The 17,914-nt window shown below is 44.1% G+C and overlaps 1 protein-coding gene across 1 annotated transcript in view; it reads right to left on the minus strand.

Moving 5' to 3' along the window:
- Positions 1-17,914, minus strand: part of LOC108796011 (protein CLEC16A-like) — a 43,451-nt gene that overhangs the window by 17,796 nt on the left and 7,741 nt on the right. Inside the window, exons 2-4 of the mRNA XM_018567375.1 lie at positions 16,892-17,020; positions 15,812-15,945; positions 13,575-13,723 (exon numbers count right to left, since the gene is read on the minus strand). Of these exons, the coding sequence (XP_018422877.1) occupies positions 13,575-13,723; positions 15,812-15,945; positions 16,892-17,020 (412 nt within the window). The remainder of the gene's footprint in view (positions 1-13,574; positions 13,724-15,811; positions 15,946-16,891; positions 17,021-17,914) is intronic.

The following is a 17,914-nucleotide window of genomic DNA, read 5'->3' on the forward strand; positions in this document are numbered from 1 at the left end:
GGAGGAGCTTCTGTAGTGAGTGCTAGTCCCCATTCATAAATCTTCAGAGATAGGGCAAACACAGAGGCAATGCCAACAGCTCTTGTTACCAAAACAGGGTCTGGAAAGAAACCAGTGTCAAAAAGTCAATTCCAGACTAGCCCCACAACATCCAGTCTAGCAGGGTCAGGGTACAGCATTTCAAAGCTAGTCTGAGGAAATACCAATCTGGATAGCTGATGAGACCAGCTCAAGCAGCAGTGTCAAACAATATTTAATGAAGAGAGAAGAACAAATAGTAAGACATCCATTCCCCTAGAAAAAAAAATAGACTGTGCAGTCTATCAGCCTAGCCTGTGGTCTAATAACCTCCTCCTGTAGTTCTATTGCAGACAGCAGGGAAGTGATGACATCCCAGCATACCCTGCAGTGGGTGGAGTAGGGAAGCTGTGGACTGCTAGTCTGACCCCACCCACTCTCAGTGCAGAGCTCTCTGCTCTGTCACCACCTCTAAGACAGGGGGGAGCAGGATCTCTGTGTAAAGTCATACTGCTCTTTAAGGCCCCATTCAGACTGAGCGATTCGCAAATCGCGCGTTTGTCGCGCGATTTGCAAATTGCGCAATATCGCGCGATTTGCAAATTGCGCAATATCGCGCGATTTGCAAATTGCGCAATATCGCGCGATTTGCAAATTGCGCAATATCGCGCGGTTTGTCGCGCAATATCGCGCAAATGGTTGCATTGAACAAACAAGAATGCCGGCAAAATCCACTCCAAAAAGGGTCCTGCTGTAGCGACGCACGACCTGCGACAGCGACGGACAGAGCCCCATTGCCATGCATTGGAGAGCGATATCGCGCGGTGTGAATGGGGCCTTACTCTAGCGATGAGAAGTTTGGATCTTTTACATCAGGGGCGCCCACTATTTTTCGTCTGGAGATCTACTCTTCAAATGACGAGCTCATTGAGATCTACCAACGAAAAAACACCTGCATTCAGGGGCGGGAGGGGGCGTGGCGGTGCATTGAAGTCAATGGCACCGCAGCCAGGCTCCGCCGGCAGGCCCCTCGCCCACAGTGCGATCGCTTGCATCGGTGCCTGTGTTCCAGTCCAGTGCGATCCGCAAAAATTCTGCGAGCACTATTTTTGCAGATCGCAAAATCTTTCGCTGCCAAGCCCCTATGTGTCCCCAGTTATTTACAAACACTGGAGTGATCACACGATCGATCCTCTGCTCGGCCACGCACAGAGCCGCTGTCATCCGGAAACTGACATCAGCACCAGTGCCCGGTATTTTCGGTAATAGCGGTCATAAGCGGCTTGTGAGCCGCTGATGACAGCTATTATTTTGAAGGGGACAGTCTGGGGAACAGTCTGGGGAACAGTTCTGCTATAAGCTTATGGTCGCTAAATCGACCATGAGCTTATAGCAGAACTGTAAATGCCACCGACGTAAGGCATACTGAGCTGGCCAGCCGGGAACACTTTTGTTCTGCCGTATGCCTTACGGCGGTGGCAGCGAAATGGTTAAATGAGGATCTCCTCTGATCCAGACTCTGCTATCTCCCTTTGATTCAGTGTACTGGTGTACTATTGACTGAGAACTGTTGCAAGTTCTGATTCTCAGTGCATTGTTAGCTCTCCGATTGGTTGCAGGGAGGAGCTGAGCTCTCTCGCTCTAGGATCATATTACCAGACGGGCTCTCACTGAGGTGTGCAACACTGAGCTGTTTTAAATGTATCAGTTCAGTCAAATGAATAGATTCATCCATTTCACTGAAAATAATCGACGCAAAAGAACCGTTCATGAACTGGACATCACTATTCCACACAGCCAGACGCTCTGCTGTTAGGAGGAGGTAGGATGACTTTAAAGCAGGGGAATTTGTCATTTAGAGGCACCTGTAATATATCTATTCCCTGCAGTCAGAAAAAAAAAAGTCAGTGGCGTATCTAGCACTTTGTAGCTCTTCCCATCTCCACCCTCAGTTCTGCCTATACACTCCTATAACATTCTCTATTTCACAATGCCTCATGGGAGATGTAGTCAGCACTCTCTGCCAGGACATGACACGCACTGGATACCTAGATCCTTCCACTGGCTGCAGGAAGGACTGATCTGTACATAGGAGGATGTGACATCACTAACAGCTAAAATTGAGAAATGAGAAGAAAAGTAAGAACTCTGATGATAAATTGTTACAGCAGATTGCTTACTCTGACTGAAAGGGGCCTAAATACATAAAGTGATGTACATCCTGGAGTTCATCTTCAAACAGTGAAAGCATCTAAAAGGAAACTGTGTGCTATAATTACTGCATTAGAGGAATACATAAGCTTAAACTACAATTCTTCATAAATCCAAAAATTGTATGAACAGCTATCCATTGTTAACATTCGCATATTGTTTGTATTTTCTGTATTCAGGGCTTATAAAAACATTGAGGTGGTTTATATGCAGCCACCATTATTTTATGTGCTACAGCAGTAATTTGGCCATCTCTGACATGTGCCAAGCCATATCCCCTTCTATTAAAGATTTTAAGAAAATATATATAAATATTAATTTGATTTCTTCTGAAATGTATGCAATGTGTAAATGTTGTTATTCATGTATTTTCTTACCAATATCAAATAAAAAGGATTGCACAAGAAAACAATGTAAATATGGTAAATAGCTAGATGCTGCTAGTAAGCATATAATACTAGCTGTGACCTTCTTTTGGTCTCCTTCTGCATGGTGGTAATGGAAATTTGCAGTTTTTCCAGCAATTCTGCTGTACCCAGCTTGTGACAGGCGCAATGTACACTACACAAAAGAAAACCACGATCATTGTGTTTAATTACCAATTTGAATTTTCAACAAAACTAGGGTTTGAGTTGGCCAAATAAGGATGATGTACAGGACACAGACACACACACAGACACACACTTTTAAATTAAATTATGAAGTAGCACAGCGTTCCAGCTGCATAAAAACATGTAAAGTATCATCTAAAGCAGTAGTTCTCAACCTGTGTAACCTCAGGGCTCACATTTGTGCTTGGTAATTAAGTCGTGACCCAAGTCGCACTGCAATGGAATGTGCGGCATTGCAGTACCGGGCATTTGGGTGCAGGCGATCAGACTGTGGGTGGGAGGTTCGTTTGGGGTGTCATTCAAATTAATGGCAACGCAATGCACCTTCCGCATCAGAACATGCAGTAGGTGCAAATGCGTGTTAGTGCATTAATCGCTTGGGACTGTGTGATTAACGTACTGTACTAGTGTGAACTGCCCCTTAAAGACACTGAGACACACACAACTACAGACACATTCTCACACACACACATACACACTCCCAAAAAAATGATATTTTGTTTTCTTTTAAAGATCCACCCAGTCTTCCTACCATATATGACAATGGGAATGGATCCTCAGCCTGGTGTCCAGTGCGGGCTGTTGTGCTGCGACAGAGCTCCATCCATATGTGCATTGTTTGTACAGCTCCTTTGCTTCCCCTGTAGAGATGCCAGGAGCCAGAATGTGATGTCAGTGCAGTCCAGGCACCTCTACATGGCACATGTGGGAGCTGTAAGCAATGCACGTATGGATGGAGCTCCCTGATAGCCATACATCCACCTCAAGCTGACACGCAGGGCAATATTTTGAATGGCTGCAAGAACCAAGGGTGCTGCGCTACGGGGAGGCTGAGGAGTCTCTCACTTAGAAGGAAGGCATGTCGCGACCCACCAGTTGAGAACCAATGATCTAAAGTATGTTCTTTCTTAATTCAAACAAAACCTGTCAGGACTTAATTTGACATTAATGTCTAAATTTCCCTCCCCTATGCTGGTGTAAAGACTTACCTTAAATGATGCCTCTTGATCCAATCAGCTTCTTCTTCTTTGCAGTAGTTTTCAGGAGTCCCTCCAGCGCTGGTGCCGGGTCTCTGATCCAGCACTGACTGTTGTGTCTTCTGTGTCCTACAGTCTGTGGGGGTGCACGCTGCCCTGCCTGCATTGACTTAACCTGTGTCCTCTTCTCACGGCCAAAAATCTCTACTGAACATGCGCCCGCCCCATGATCCTTTGCGACCGCCTGAGAATCTTCAAACTTCGAACGGGAGCTCGCTGCTGAGACACAGGTAAGTTTTAATCTTTTGGTGATTTTTTGGTGTTAATGTTTTTGCATATATCTACTGCTTGCTAGCAGTAGATTCATGCAAAAAACCCAAGGCTTTAATTATACTTTAAGTACATTCTCCTTCTGAGAATGCTAGCTGCCTTACCATCATTACGTACTTTACTCCTCGATCCAGTGAACTTCGCTCTGCTGTCTTTGCCAGTGCTACACAGCCTTTTCTGGTAAAGCATCCCTGCTGCGTCTTCCTTTGGTGCATACATGTTGCAGGCCTATTTATTTCTATAGGTAAGCCGTACTCATGGCAGCCTCTAGCCGCCCAGCAGAATACGGCTTACACATAGGAATTAATTGGGCCGCTACCTAATGCAAAGGGAATATTTAGGCTGCAGTTAGGCTTCTTATGCCCAAAAAGGCATCAGCAACATGGGGCCTGAAGTGTGGGCAGATGACCTTACTACAACGGATGATGGGGAATGCAGAAAAACAGCTTCAGGAAAACCACAGGGCATTAGTGTGAATAAAGAGGCTGCCAGATTATAAAAAAACCTGGGGATAGAGTAACAGCAGTGAAAAAAGCCTACTTACCACCAGGCATGTCTTCAGAGCCAGCTCATAATCTCAAGTTCAGTCTGACCCTGAAAAGCAGGTGAGGGGGGGCGTGGCCAAGCCATGGACGTGTGAGTGCTACCCTGCAGCTCCGGGCCCGACTATCCACAAACCCCACTCTTTCCATCCTCTTCCACCCCCTAATCCACCCATGGAAGGCAAGCAGAAGGGGCAGTGGTCCACCCCGAAAACTGCTTTAAAAAAACTTTTCGTGTGTCCGGACACCCCCACGGATATGCGGCCTACCTGCAGCACCGCATCCCCGGACTTTCCTACGGCGCGGTCGCCGGGACGCGACGTGCCATCGGCGGCAGAAACGGAGGCATCAGAGCGGCAGATCCGACCAGACCAGGAATTAATGCGACAGGACTGGTGAAAAGGCTCCATTGAGTTTGATGGAGCCACCATCCACCTTTATCCTGATTTGTCCAGACATACCCTGCAAATGAGACGTATGCTGAAACCTTTGCTGGACGCTATCAGATCGGTTGGAGCATCCTACCGCTGGGGATACCCCTTTCATCTGATTGTCCGGAAATCGGAAAGAACTTTCCTCCTGCGATCCCCAGCTGCCCTGCCGGACCTGTTCCATTTCCTGGAGCTCTCTCCCTTTGAGGTGCCTAACTGGCTGCTTCCACAGAAGACCGGGCAGCCTTCACTGGATTCAGAGTCGCCCGCACGACGCTCCCGTTCTCCACGAGGCTCAGCACCTTCACGTAACCGAAACGGAACCCCTGGGAGGGCCAGTCCTGCCCGCCGGATAAGACGGCTTTCACCGCCCCGGCCCATGCACCCTGAACCGTAACACTTTTTCTATCCTTTTTGTACGCGGATGCCAAATGAGAAACTTCCCCGAAATCTTGCCCTAAAAAGGACCTCCCCCAGAGTGAACTCTCCCTTTCGCGGTCCATTGTGGCCCTGATTTGGGGTACCATATGATACAGCCCGCGCCAGAGATGCCTACCGCGTGAGTGACCCCTCTTGGGGTCAAGATATTTTACAAGTACTTTCACGAGGTTATCTTTACTGCATAGCATTACTGCCGATGTTCATTTTATTTTCTAATTGTACGATTATGTTCCTAGGTATGCGATGGGTACACATGTACCGATATTATCTCTACTGTGCCAGGCACTGGTAATGTTCTTGCGCATGTGGTTATGTTCGGTGGGTGTTGGTGGTAGCCGCCGGCCGCTCCCCCCCTGAAGGGACCTCACCGGCGGACACGTGCAGTCATAACCTCCCCCTCCCCACATGCCACAGGTCTGTGAATTTATGCAGTATCGACTAACGGGACGTGCATTGTAGTGTTTAGCGTTATAATACTCTGCTATGTTCTTTTCTCAGGTGCTCCCTTACCCCCTGCTTCCCTACCTAATGTTAATTCATAATACATGTGGGCTGAGTGGGTGTCTGGGAGGTCCCCGCGGAGCTCACCTGTAGTGCCAAGTTGCTGGGGATGACCAGTGGGGGCCTTGACCTACTCGCGAGGTAGATAGATACTGTATGCATCCTCCCCTTTCCGTTCCGCCGGGACCGGTGGACCAGACGAGACGGGTGAGCTTCTCGGGGACTCAGTGCTTTGCGGGCTTGCCCTCTTACAGGGCTATGTGCCTATGCCCCTAACATACAGGGTTGCAGTTTACAGGGGGTTTTTAGGAGATAGTTTGCACCTTTAAGTGGAACGGGTTCGAGCTTACACCAAGTACCCTTCTCCCCCCCTTTTTTTGTTTGTTTTTGTTTTGTTTTTCCCACTCCCCTTAATAACTAGGAAAGAGTTGGTTGGTTATTGTTTTATAATTTGCATTATCGAATGTTAAGTCGTGTGCCCGGAACGTTTGGATACCTCCGAGTTCCCTGTTTTTGGTTGCTTCCCCCAATAGGCCCTACTCTCCCTGGGTGTTTACCCTTGTGAGGGTAATTCAGAAGCGGTTGTTCGCTTCCATTAGTTGTCTTCCAGCCTCACCCCCTCTTCCATCCTCTTTCTGTCTCTCTCCCTAATTCCCCTCCTCCCTACAGCCGGTTGCCGACTGACTGTTCATTCCGTCACCTCTCAATCCCTAGTGTCTCCCCCCATTGTCCCTGGCCCCCATCTCTCACACCATTATGGCCCCACTTAAGTTGGTTTCGTATAATGTTAGAGGCCTTAATATACCTGAAAAGCAGAGGACGATACTCTCTGAGCTACACCGTCAACGGACTCAAATAGGGTTCCTCCAGGAGACTCATTTCTCAGCGGCTAAACCCCCTACGCGCCGAGACCGTTACTACCCCACGGTGTATCATAGTTACTCCCCAGATAAGAAATCCCGTGGGGTTAGCATCCTCTTGTCTCAGTCAGTCCCATGGTCCCAGCTCGACATGTTCGCCGGTGAGGAGGGCAGACTGCTTATGATTAAGGGGAAGATCGGTGCAACTGTAGTTACCTTGGTCAATGTCTACTTACCTAATCAGTCAGCTCACATTCTTGGATCGGGTTTTGGAGCGGATAGACGACTTCAGGGAGGGTCAGCTAGTAGTAGGAGGGGACTTTAAGGGAGGGCCTACTTCAGTCTGAACACCCCCTCGGAATGTTCCCCATATGTGGTCTGGGAGGCTCACAAAGCATATATAAAAGGGGTACACTTATCAAAATGGGATCTAGACTTAAACGTCAGCGAACACAGCAAATCAGCTCTTTATTGTCCCAGATTAATTCCTTGGAACTCCTACATAAACGATGTCCAGACCCGGTAACATCCTCCGACTTATCTAGATTACGGGAATCGCTTCGCACTTTGTGCCTTACGAAGGCTAGAGCGGCCATCTCGAAGTGCCGCCGACATTTCTATGAGTATGGCAACCACTGCAGCCGGTCAATGGCCAGGGCGCTCCGCCATCAATGCTCAAAAACGTTTATACCGGCTATCAAGTCCTCCACAGACACTACCCTCCATTTAACGGAGGATATAGCGGTGGCATTTCGAGATTACTACTCCTCTCTGTACAACCTTCCCTGCCCTATCTCAACGACAACAGCGTATTCGACAATATTTGCTCGACTCGCACCTCCCCTGTCTACCTGCCGACATCGTCCCTCTCTTAGAAGACCCTTTGTCCTCTCAAGAGCTAGAATCCGCCATTAAACAGACACAGACTGGCAAGGCCCCAGGACCCGATGGGTTTCCGATCTCCTACTACAAAGCCTTTTCCTTAACATCCTTAATCCGCACCTATTGCAAGCCTTGAACTCGATCTCCTCGGAGAGGGGGGCCCCCTTTGATGCCCTGTCTGCTCATATAACTGTTCTACCAAAGCCTGATAAAGACCCTCTATTGTGTCCCAGCTATCGCCCCATTTACTATGTGGTACCAGGGAAGCTATGTGTTTTTTGCATATGACAGGGAGCAGTAATGAGAATTCATGTGGTTCAATTGTTTTATGACAATGCATCACACCTTGATTGTATTACCCCTTACTGTATGACAATGTTACTTGTTTTGTAGTTTTGTACCTTTGTTTTATATCTGAAAAAAATTTCTTTTGAATAAAAAAAATAGAATTTCAAAAAAAAAAGAAGAAAAGCTGGTGAGAACCACTGCAGTAACGTGATGTTTTGATGGAGATTTGATGATCTGGCATGACACTGTCGTGCAGTGAGTTCCATGCAGTAGAAAAAAAAAACGTATCCGAGCCCACAGGCTTAGATCACAGTCGTTAGAAAACATTTTTTTTATCAAATCCCCTTTACTTTGAGAGCGGATGGTGAACTATTATGGTGTTTGGCAAAATGTTGCGCAATTGGGCTTTCATCATCTTTGTTTTTAATATACCTTAGGTGTTCACCTATTCTAATGCGTAGTCGGCGTTTAGTTTTCCCAACAGATAGCTTTTTACACGGACATTCCAGTTGCTCACACAGGGCTTGGGAACAAAGTGACTGTGAGCTAAGTGGCATTAAGAAATTGGATTTGTGCTGTTTGGCATATAGCGAGTGCTGAGTGCTTTGTTTGTGGAATACTTGTCGTCTCTGCTCCTTTTTAGACCCTTTGTAGTATTTAAAAACACTTTTTCCTTTTCTGTCAGTTTTCAAACTGTTCCTTTTTTTTTCTCTCTCAGGTTTGCAGCTCTCTGGTTAGGGGGAGCGGTTAACTGGTCTCTGGTGTGTCTCATTAAGCAGGTGTACTATAAGCTAGTGCACCACTCACTTTGAACTTGCTCACACAGGGCTTGGGAACAAAGTGCCTGTGAGCTAAGTGGCGTTAAAAAATTGGCGTTTTGAACTGTAAGTAATATCTTTATTTTCATATCAATTATATAAATATTGCAACTGGGATCATGTTTGTTAGCATGGTTGAAAAGTTTGTTCAGTGCACACTGTGCCACATGTATGCACAAATGGAGCCGCAGCTCCAGGGTGAATACCGCTTTGACAGATGTGAGCAGATTGCACTTCTCAAAGCTCACATTAGAGATCTGGAAGAGCGGAATGCAACACTGAGGAGACTTGACAACCTTGAAAGGAGCCTGCTGATCACTGAGCAGGCAGTTAATGGGGTTGATGTGGAGGGGTATGTGAGGATGATCAGGTAGGATCAAATTTGCTAAGTTGGGTGAAGATGTGCGGGTGGCAGACTCAGAATTGGCAGCCCTAGATGTCACTGCTACCCCCAACAGCCGTGAGAGCAGCACATCTAGTCCAGGTGGTGAGGGTAATGCAGGAAGGCCTAGACAGGTTGTGGTAATAGTGGATTCTATAATTCGGAGGACTGATAGAATAGTTTGTTGTTGTTTGGCCAGCTTGATTGTGAATGGCTGGGAAGCCGGTTTCACGGCCAATCAGCATGGAGCCAGCTTCCTGGCCAATCAGGTCATGACCTGATTGGCCAGGAAGCCGGCTCGATGCGGATGGGGGGTTTGGGAGAGATGGGGGCCAGATTTGATCGGGTAATTCCATATTACCTGGGAAAGTAAACTTGCCCTTTAATGCACACTGTGCGTGTGAGAGAGTTCTGCTGCCTCGCTACCACAATATGGCACAGTGAAATGGCGGCAGCACTCAACGCACACACACAGTGTCCTATGCTTGCGTTTATTTGCATGCAGATGGCAGGGGGCAGCGGGGTTCGTTTTCATTTTTTTTTTTTACATTGTCACTTTTTAAAAAAATATATATTTCATTTTTTTTTACTTTTTTATAACTTTTTTTTTTTTTTATTATTTTTTACTTTTTTTTTCCCCCCCCACCTTATTTTATTCCTATCACATAGGGATTTAAAATCCTCTATATGATAGTTTGGAGGTGACAGGTTCTCTTCATGGAACCTGCCCTCCAACACAGACCGGGCGATAGGAATTCCATACCCCTGTGTCATTTGAAAGCTACAAAGAATATAATAATATGTAAAAAGGAAATAAAGCTTGCAAAGATTCAAAACAACAGGTTGCAAACGATTGCAAGATTAACCCCCAAAAATTCATTAAATATATTAATAGTAAAAAAATCAGGACTGAGCATGTCGGCCCCTTAAAAGGCCCCTTAAAAGATAACTCAGGGTTTGTAACTGGGGACAAAGAGAAGGCAAATCTATTAAATACTTTCTTCAGCTCTGTGCATCTTTTTCTCTGTATCTCTATAGGTTGAACTCGATGGACTTGTGTCTTTTTATTTTCAACCTGACTTACTAGAGATACAACGATGTAACTCAAGTTCATATTGGGGATAGCAGTGCCATAGCCTCTACTGAACCACAATGGTTGACTATTGATATGGTCCAAAAACAGACAAAATTAAGGTGAACAAAGCACCTGGACCAGACGGCTTACACATACGTGTCCTCAAAGAATTGAGCTGTGTAATTTCAAAGCCATTATATTTAATTTTTAGAGACTCTCTAATGACTGGCTTGGTACCGATGGATTGGCGCAAAGCCAATGTGGTGCCTATATTTAAAAAGGATCGATGTCTTTACCAAGTAATTACAGACCTGTAAGTTTAACTTCAATAGTTGGGAAGATAATTGAAAGTTTGTTCAAGGATCACATGCAATTGTTTTTGCTTGAAAATAATTTTATAAGCTATAGTCAGCACGGATTCACAAAAGACAGAAGTTGTCAAACAAACCTACTTTCTTTTTATGAGGGAGTAATAAATTGGACAGAGGAATGGCTGTGGATATAGTATACTTGGACTTTGCAAAAGCGTTTGAAACAGTTCCCCACATGCGGCTAATAAGTTAAGGTCAGTAGGTATAGAGCATTCCATCTGTAATTGGGTAGAAAACTGGCTTAAAGACCGTATTCAGAGAGTGGTGATCAATGATTCATACTGTGAATGGTCTGAGGTTGTTAGTGGTGTCCCCCAAGGTTTAGTGTTGAGCCCCTTACTGTTTAACCCATTTATAAATTACATAGAATTGGGGATTAAAAGTACTATTTCTGTGTTTGCAGATGACACCAAGTTATGTAGTGGAATACAGTCCGTACAGTATGTCTCCAACCTACAAGCAGATCTGAATGCTCTGTATGATTGGGCATCTATTTGGCAAATGAGGTTTAATGTTGATAAATGTAAAGTTATGCACTTGGGGACTAAAAACATGCAGGTCCCATGCAGGTCCCTGCAAAGGACAAGGGGGCACTCTTTGCGTCTGGAGGAAAAGAGGTTTAACCTTTGCATATGGAAAGGATTCTTCACAGTTAGAGCTGTGAAAATGTGGAATAGACTCCCCCAGGAGCAAGTTCTAGCTAACTCGGTTAATTGTTTTAAAAAACATCTAGATGTATTCTTAAAATGCACAGAATATTACTGGATATTTTGTTCTTATAGGTATATCATCAGAGATTGCTGATCCAGGGAATATCTGATTGCCTTATGGCAAGGGTGTCAAACTCAATTTAATCTTGGGCCGCATCAACATTATGGTTGCCCTCAAAGGGCCTTAAGGACCCGTTCACATGATATCAGGTCCGCATCAGGTGCGGATCTGCAGACGTGGTGCTACTGATGCAGTGCATTTTTGTCGCGTTTTTTTTTTTTTTTTTGCTGGAGTGGGGCTGTCAGTATGTTAGCTGCAGTGCAGTGCATTTTTACGTGTTTTGCGTTTCCGGTCCGTTTCCTGACCGTACAAAATGTGACATGCAGTATTTTTTCGTAACCTGAACGGACTGCGCACGTGAGAACTGTAGCCCATAAAACACATAGGGATACATTTTTAGTGCAGGAGCGTACGGATCAGGTCAGCCCAGAAAACGGACGTCTTGTGAACAGGCCCTTGAGACTATATTAATGTATCTAATCGTTATCATAATTGCCTCTGCATTCGATTATCACTGGTTTTAGTAATAACTTAATACCTAGATCTGAAAGTAGAAGTCTACGAAATGGCCTGGTGGGCCGGATTCGGCTCCTGGGCCTTGAGTTTGACACATGTGCCTTATGGGATCAGGAAGGGATCTGTTTTCCCTTGTTGGAGCAAATTGAACCATGCTTTATAGGGGTTTTTCTGCCTTCCTCTGGATCAACAAGGGGCAGCTGTGGGCATAGGTTGAACTCGATGGACTTGTGTCTTTTTATTTTCAACCTGACTATAGTTTTAATGGGTGCATAGGTTGGGGGTTGTGCTAAATGATGCAAGTCATGTACAACCATTTTGATTTTTGTATTTTGTAATAAATTTATACATTGTTGATACTTTTTTGCTACTCCGATCCTTATTTATAACTACTGTGATCTAAGCCTCCCTGTGGGTTCGGATAAGATTTTTCTACATGTTTTAACCGAGTTATGGATTGTTGAGTAATGCAAATAATGACCTAATTATGGTGAAAGGGTTAATTAAGTGGTGTTTGGGTCTCTGGATAAGTACAAACATTTTTCTATGGAGTTTTCTATGGAGTTCCATGCAGTACAAGCACAGTTACTAGTGAGGTCACCACAGTTAAAAGTCAGATGCTGCTTCAGTGAAGTACCAATATTTAGCCGGTCTAGGAAGACACTGGAACCACTACCTGCTGATAAGACTATCTAGGACAGGGGTGCCCACAATTTTTTGTGTTAAGATCTACTTTTCAAATGACGAGCTACATGAGATCTACCAACGAAAAAAAACTTTGCTATCTCTCTGCTGACTGTCTCTCCTTGCTCTCTTTACTGGCTGTCTCCCCTTGCTCTCTCTCCTGGCTGTCTCTCCTTGCTCATCCTCCAGGCTCACCTTGCTGTATTTTGCAAACAGTGCAGTGCAACAGGCTGTGTAAACTAATATTCTTTGATGTAATACATAGCACTTCAACCACCAGTATCCACCAGAAAGGTGTCAGGGAGCTTGGCTCAGCAAACTCAGGCTAATAGATAATCATGTGTGCACAGCAAAATAAATATACCAAAATGGAATAAAGGGGCCGCCATTCACACCCTTCCTGATCTACCAGCATCAGCTTTGAGAGCTACTGGTAGATCACGATCTACCTAATGGGCACCCCTGATCTAGGATATAAGGATCTGACATAAAACTGCCATAAGCTGCTTTATTAAAGAATCTTCAAGCACTAGCATATGTCTAGATGCAGCAAAGCAGAAGAAAGAAAAGATGATCTACTTCCTCAGAACACTTATGTAAACTGGGATCTTAAGCAAGTGTAGGGGTATAGCAACTAGATGGAGCTGGTACTCTCTGATTTGCAAAGTATAAAAAATATCATGTAGGAAGCAAGTATACCACATGTAAATAATTTAACGTGACATATTGAACAATGAATATTTGAGAAATTAGAGAAATATGGCATATGCATTCATAACATTTTATCAAGATTTTTCTCCAACATAAAGAAGCTTTTGTTTTTGCTTTAAAATACAAATCTGTTCAAGATCTCAGTTTAACTCACCTCATTGTAGAAGAAATGGACAGTGTGACTGTTCAGCTTTACAGAAAGGGTTTTCAGGAAGCAAATATAATAACCCATAATTTCCTCATCAGAGAAGTCAAATTTGTGGACAATAATGGAATTCACGTGATTATTGGACAGCAAGTAATCTGGGGAAAGGAGAAAAGGATATTTTAACATTTCATCTTTTTTGGCATTACAAAAATCTACACGAGGTGTTTTGGCCCCATGCAAGGGGGCATCAGATTAGATCTCAAACAACCTATTCTGCAAAGATAACTGGAAACCGCCTTTACTGTAAACAAAGAGAAAACAGGATTTTTTACTTTACATAAAGTCTTTTTCTTGGAGTTCATTAAAGGAAAAGAGGGTAGAAGTATTCTGAGACACTGGGTTTTGCTGCTGCCTACAGGAAATTGCAGAGATGAGCAAGGAGTTTCAGGTAAGGAAAAGAGCAGATCAGTTTGAACTGATCCCATAGAGTCAGCAGAGCATCCACTGCCACAGTTAGATGATCCCTTGACCTGGAGACAAATTTGCTCAATAACTCAATAGCTACTGATTAGCCAGGAAGCCGGGCGGCGTTTAAAGACTCACCACCCAACTTCCCGATTAGCATGGAAGCCGTCTCCATGCTCACTCGTCACCAAGTTATGAGGAAGCATGGAGCCGGCTTTTTTTGGCCAATCAGGAAGCCCGGTGCCGTGTAATGACTCGTTGCCCAGCTTCCCAATTGGTCGGAGCTGGTGATGAGGGAGCAAGAAATCTGCTTTCTGGCCAATCAATAAGCCGGGGGGGCAGTAATGACTCGCCGCCCTGCTTCCGGATTTCTCAGTTTGCCGACCAATCAAGAAGCTAGGCAGAGCTTTATTACACACTGCACCCCTTCCTCGCGACCAAGTCACAAGTATGTAGCTGGCTGCCCGGCCAATCAGGAAGTCGGGCAGCATGTAATGACTCGCTGCCCGGCTTCCTGATACCGGAAGCCCAGGTATCAGACAAGGCATCGGAGCATTTGGGCGAGTACTCACCAAATATTTGGCATCGGCACATGCCTTCCCATCTCTACACTGTACATCTTAAAGTCAATGTCCACTTTTGTAAGTGATTAGCATTTATTGTGGTATTGTAGAGGTGCAGACATTATGTATACGTGTGCTAATTTTCATGAAGTTTCATTTTTTTTTATACAGTTTTTATTAGGCCTGAATCCTACCATTTCAAAATTTTCTCCACAGGAAATGGAGTCTGACAACAAGGTCAGAATGTAAAGCAGGCTGTATACAGCTTCCCCCCTTCCTTTGATTCTATGTAACACAATCACTAAACATCAGCTTTACACACAATACACAGTCAAGGGTGGTTGCCATGCTAATGAGAGGGGGAGTGGAGACCTCAGTTGTAATATACACACATTGCCTGCAGAGCTCAGAGGCGGCCATTTTCATGAGGATATGAAGAGGAAAGCTAACAGAAAAAGTTTCTGGTTCATACAATACAACTGTTTATGCCTGCTTCACGTACCCTCAGTGTACATGGACATGTTTTTAAAAAAAATACCTCTGCAAAGGTGAAAATGGGCTTTAAATAAACGATAATTTATTTTTGCATTGCCTCTTCAAATAAAAAAAAAGCACACTTGTGATGGTCTACTCTCCATTTAAGTAAAAAAAAAACGTGAAGCCCCTGTGTCTCTGTATGGTTGATAGAGCAGCCAGTATCTTTTATCTTTATTGGACTGTATATAAAAACTAAAGTTCAGTGTGCAAGCCTAATTGTGTGTGTCTTTCCCTAAATGTGTGTGTCCATTTTATTTGCTGTATGCTGTAAGGGAAAGTTGTCCACGGCCTTCATTAGCTGGGCATACAATCATTCCACGGTCTGTGTTCTCCAGTGTGAAACAGAATGACGACAACATTTATAAATAAGCAGGTACTGCAAAATAGTGAGGTGGATGTAAATGTATAAGAAAGCTTCCAGTACAGCTGGCTGGAAGCAGAAAGAGCCTGTCTGCAAAAGGACAGCTGGAAAATAGGCATGAAAACCAAGGAGATCAGACATAGAGTCGCAATATGCTCAGTGATATTGTAAAGTTGAAAGAACTCTCTAGTGCTTCTGACAGGAAACCGAAACTGCTCTTTACTTTTTATGCTGTACATGATTCACTATTTCTGTTTTTGCAATATTACATTTTTTCTATGTTTTTATCAATAAAGTCAGCTTCCATTTAGACTTACAAAGAGATGTCTCATGATTTATGTTCTCAAACAGCATATTCAGTGTCTGAAGAAGCTGCCCACAAACATAGCGACCAGACTTCTGCCGCAAGATGTTTAGGAAGAACACAAACATATTCTTCTCCAGAAAAAAGCTGTAATACAGAAACGTCAAGTAAATTTAGGAAATCATTAAACCGGTACCATTCAATATTCAAAGCATGATGACTTTACTAAGAGCAGAGCATGTCAGATGAATTTGATTGAATTATTTTAGATCACAAATGTTTTAGACCAGAGTGGTGCTGTGGACATAGTATCTGATGCAGTACCACAAAAAGATCCCATAAAAAGTTGTACAAAGACTTAAATCAGAATAAAACACCTCCCCTCGTTGTAATCCACATCTGCACCCGGTGTTTTTACGGGTTTGGGATCTTCCGCCATCTTGATTGACCTGGTCAGGATGCCGTAACTTGCACACATGCACAGTTCAGTGTATATTTTAAAGAAGATTGGGAAGAGGCAGTAACTTTGTTTTATTGCAGAAGACAAAGCATGTCTCTTCTGCAATAAAGTGCCTGTCTGCTTGCAATATTTCTATTTCAAGAACAACTCATAGGATTGGGCGAGTATAACTTTGGGTTTTTTTTCTACCTAGACCAAATCCAGCACTTAACCCCTGCAGTGCGGATTGCTAGTGCAAGGGGAGAATTTACTCCAGCCACCAACATAAAAGGGCTGCAATTTGTAAAATGTGCTGTACAACATGCTATGTACCCCAATATTCTGCACTTTTTACACTGCACTGTGCTATATGTTACATTTCCCAGACTGCTGAGCCATGTACATAATGTTGTGAATTTATACCACAGGAATTTTTCGAGGAATGAAGAATATCCCATTAAACAAACAGACACACTATTCCTAGTCACTATCTAAATTTAATTAAGTTTAAATTGCCAGGAGAAATGCAATATACAACAAATTATTATGTTAACATTTTTATGCCACTATTGCATCTATTGTTCCCAAAGAATATGTCATCCATAAAATGATCCAGTATTTGTTATCAAACAGTAAGCCTTAAATACCACTTACTCAAAAACAGAGCTGTCATTTTGATCCCCCCAGATAAGAATCTCTGTGATGGACCGAATTGTCTCCACTAATAAATTGCGGTTTTGATCTGTGACAGTGGTGTTCTTTGTTAAAACATGGTACATATATCTAGAAAGCAAAAACAAGCAAGTTGAAAATTTCTGCAACATGCCCAAAAAGGACTATACAAGTCATACACAGCTTTTCTGCACATCAGGCTACTGGGATCTCATTTGTTACACTGAAAAATTAATGTTTGGTTATAGAATTTAACACACAATGCAGTAAAAGATCAAAGAACAGCTAATAAAGCCCACAACATGATGTAAAAGGGCATTTAGTACCATTAACAAATAAACATAACATCTCCAAGAACGCATTCTCTAGCACGCAGCTCAAAATGCCCATGCATTGCCTTGATTAGAATATGTGTATATACACATGTATGTCCATATTTAATGGTTTTAGATGTTTAATACATCTTCTAAATCAGTGGTTCTCAACCTGTTTAACCTCGGGACCCACATTTGTCCTCGGTCATTAAGTCGCGACCCAAGTTGCACTGCAATGTTCCCTGTTGCAGTACTGCGCTTTCCGGTGCAGGCGATCGAACTGTGGGCAGGAGGTGTGTTTGGGTTGCCATTATGCAAATTGGAGTGGATCCTCAACCTGGGGTCCAGTGTGGGCTGCTGAGCTGTGATGGAGCTCCATCCATATGTGTATTGCTTGTAAAGCTCCCGTGTGTGCCCGTAGAGGTACCGGGAGCCAGAAAGTGATGAGCTGTAAGCAATGCAGGTATGGATGGAGCTCCCTCGCGGCCATAGCCCCACCTCAAGTCGACACTCGGCACCGGGCTTCATATTTTTGAATGGCTGCTCGGTGCGAGAACTGACAGTGCTTCTCTAAGGGGAGGACAAGGATACTCTCACCTAGAAAAGTGGAAGGCATCTGGCGACCCACTGGACATGGGGCCGCGACCCACTTTTGGGTCACGACCCACCAGTTGAGAACCATGGTTCTAAA

Source organism: Nanorana parkeri, unplaced genomic scaffold (genome assembly GCF_000935625.1).
Source record: "Nanorana parkeri isolate BGI_ZX_2015 unplaced genomic scaffold, ASM93562v1 scaffold1038, whole genome shotgun sequence".
Taxonomy (NCBI): Eukaryota; Metazoa; Chordata; class Amphibia; order Anura; family Dicroglossidae; genus Nanorana; species Nanorana parkeri.